The 890-nt window shown below is 63.3% G+C and overlaps 1 protein-coding gene across 1 annotated transcript in view; it reads left to right on the plus strand.

Annotated features, from left to right (window-relative positions):
- TRIM65 (tripartite motif containing 65) overlaps positions 1-890 on the plus strand; it is a 4,472-nt gene that overhangs the window by 2,101 nt on the left and 1,481 nt on the right. Inside the window, exons 5-6 of the mRNA XM_010296516.1 lie at positions 18-102; positions 329-409. Of these exons, the coding sequence (XP_010294818.1) occupies positions 18-102; positions 329-409 (166 nt within the window). The remainder of the gene's footprint in view (positions 1-17; positions 103-328; positions 410-890) is intronic.

Consider the following 890-nt stretch of genomic DNA (forward strand, 5'->3'; position numbering starts at 1 on the left):
AAGCCCTCTGCTTGCAGGGCCACCCCAAAGGGCTCCAAGTCACCTTGAACCATAGCCTGGCCGCTGTCACCACGCTGGGGACGTGGCTGCCAGGCACAGGGGGTTGGGATGGGGACACGCATCTGCTGTTCAGCAGATGGGTATCAATGGGGTGGGCTGGACTGAGTGGCTTCCCTGTGGTCCCTCTTTGCTGGCAATGGCAAGGCATGGTGGCATGTGCCCACTCCCAGGCTTGGATACGATGGATTTCTTCCTCCTCCCACTGAGGCTGGGAAGGGACAAATTTTTGAGTGGCAGCGCTCGGAATGCCTGTCCCCATCCTCTGCAGGCCTGGTGCAGCCCGAGGGGCCGGTGGTGAAGATGGTGGCCCCTCTCCCCGAGTGCCAGCTCCGAGCTGAGCTTCTGAAGGGTATGCGGGAGCAGCACCCCACTGCGGTCCCCAGCAAGCAGAGATTTCACCAAGCCGAGCTCTTCCCTGGGAGGGGGGTGGTTGTGGCTGTGGTGAAGGGGGCTCCTTCCCCAGTTCTCCCAATTCCTCTCCCTAAATGCGGAGAAGGGTGTTGGAGGGACGGGGCTGACAGGCTGGAGGACACTGCGTGGCCGGGAAAGGGTTCATTAGAGGTTAGCAGCGCCAGGCACTGCTTTTCTGTGGGAACTGGGGCTGCCAGTGCCCGGCATGGGGTCAGTCGCTGCCCTAGATCTCTCCCCACCTCCATCCTCTCCTCTTCACCCGCCTTGGCTGTCTCACCCGGGCAGGAGCGACGTGCCTGTTCCCGACGACCCGTACTCAGACACAGCGCTTTCCCGCAGGCAGGCACCGTCAGCAGCTGGCAAGCGAGCACCCACGGGGATGTCGTGGGCTGCCCCGCCTTCACAGCCCTGCCTCCACC

Source organism: Phaethon lepturus, unplaced genomic scaffold (assembly GCF_000687285.1).
Source record: "Phaethon lepturus isolate BGI_N335 unplaced genomic scaffold, ASM68728v1 scaffold30530, whole genome shotgun sequence".
In the NCBI taxonomy this organism is placed as follows: Eukaryota; Metazoa; Chordata; class Aves; order Phaethontiformes; family Phaethontidae; genus Phaethon; species Phaethon lepturus.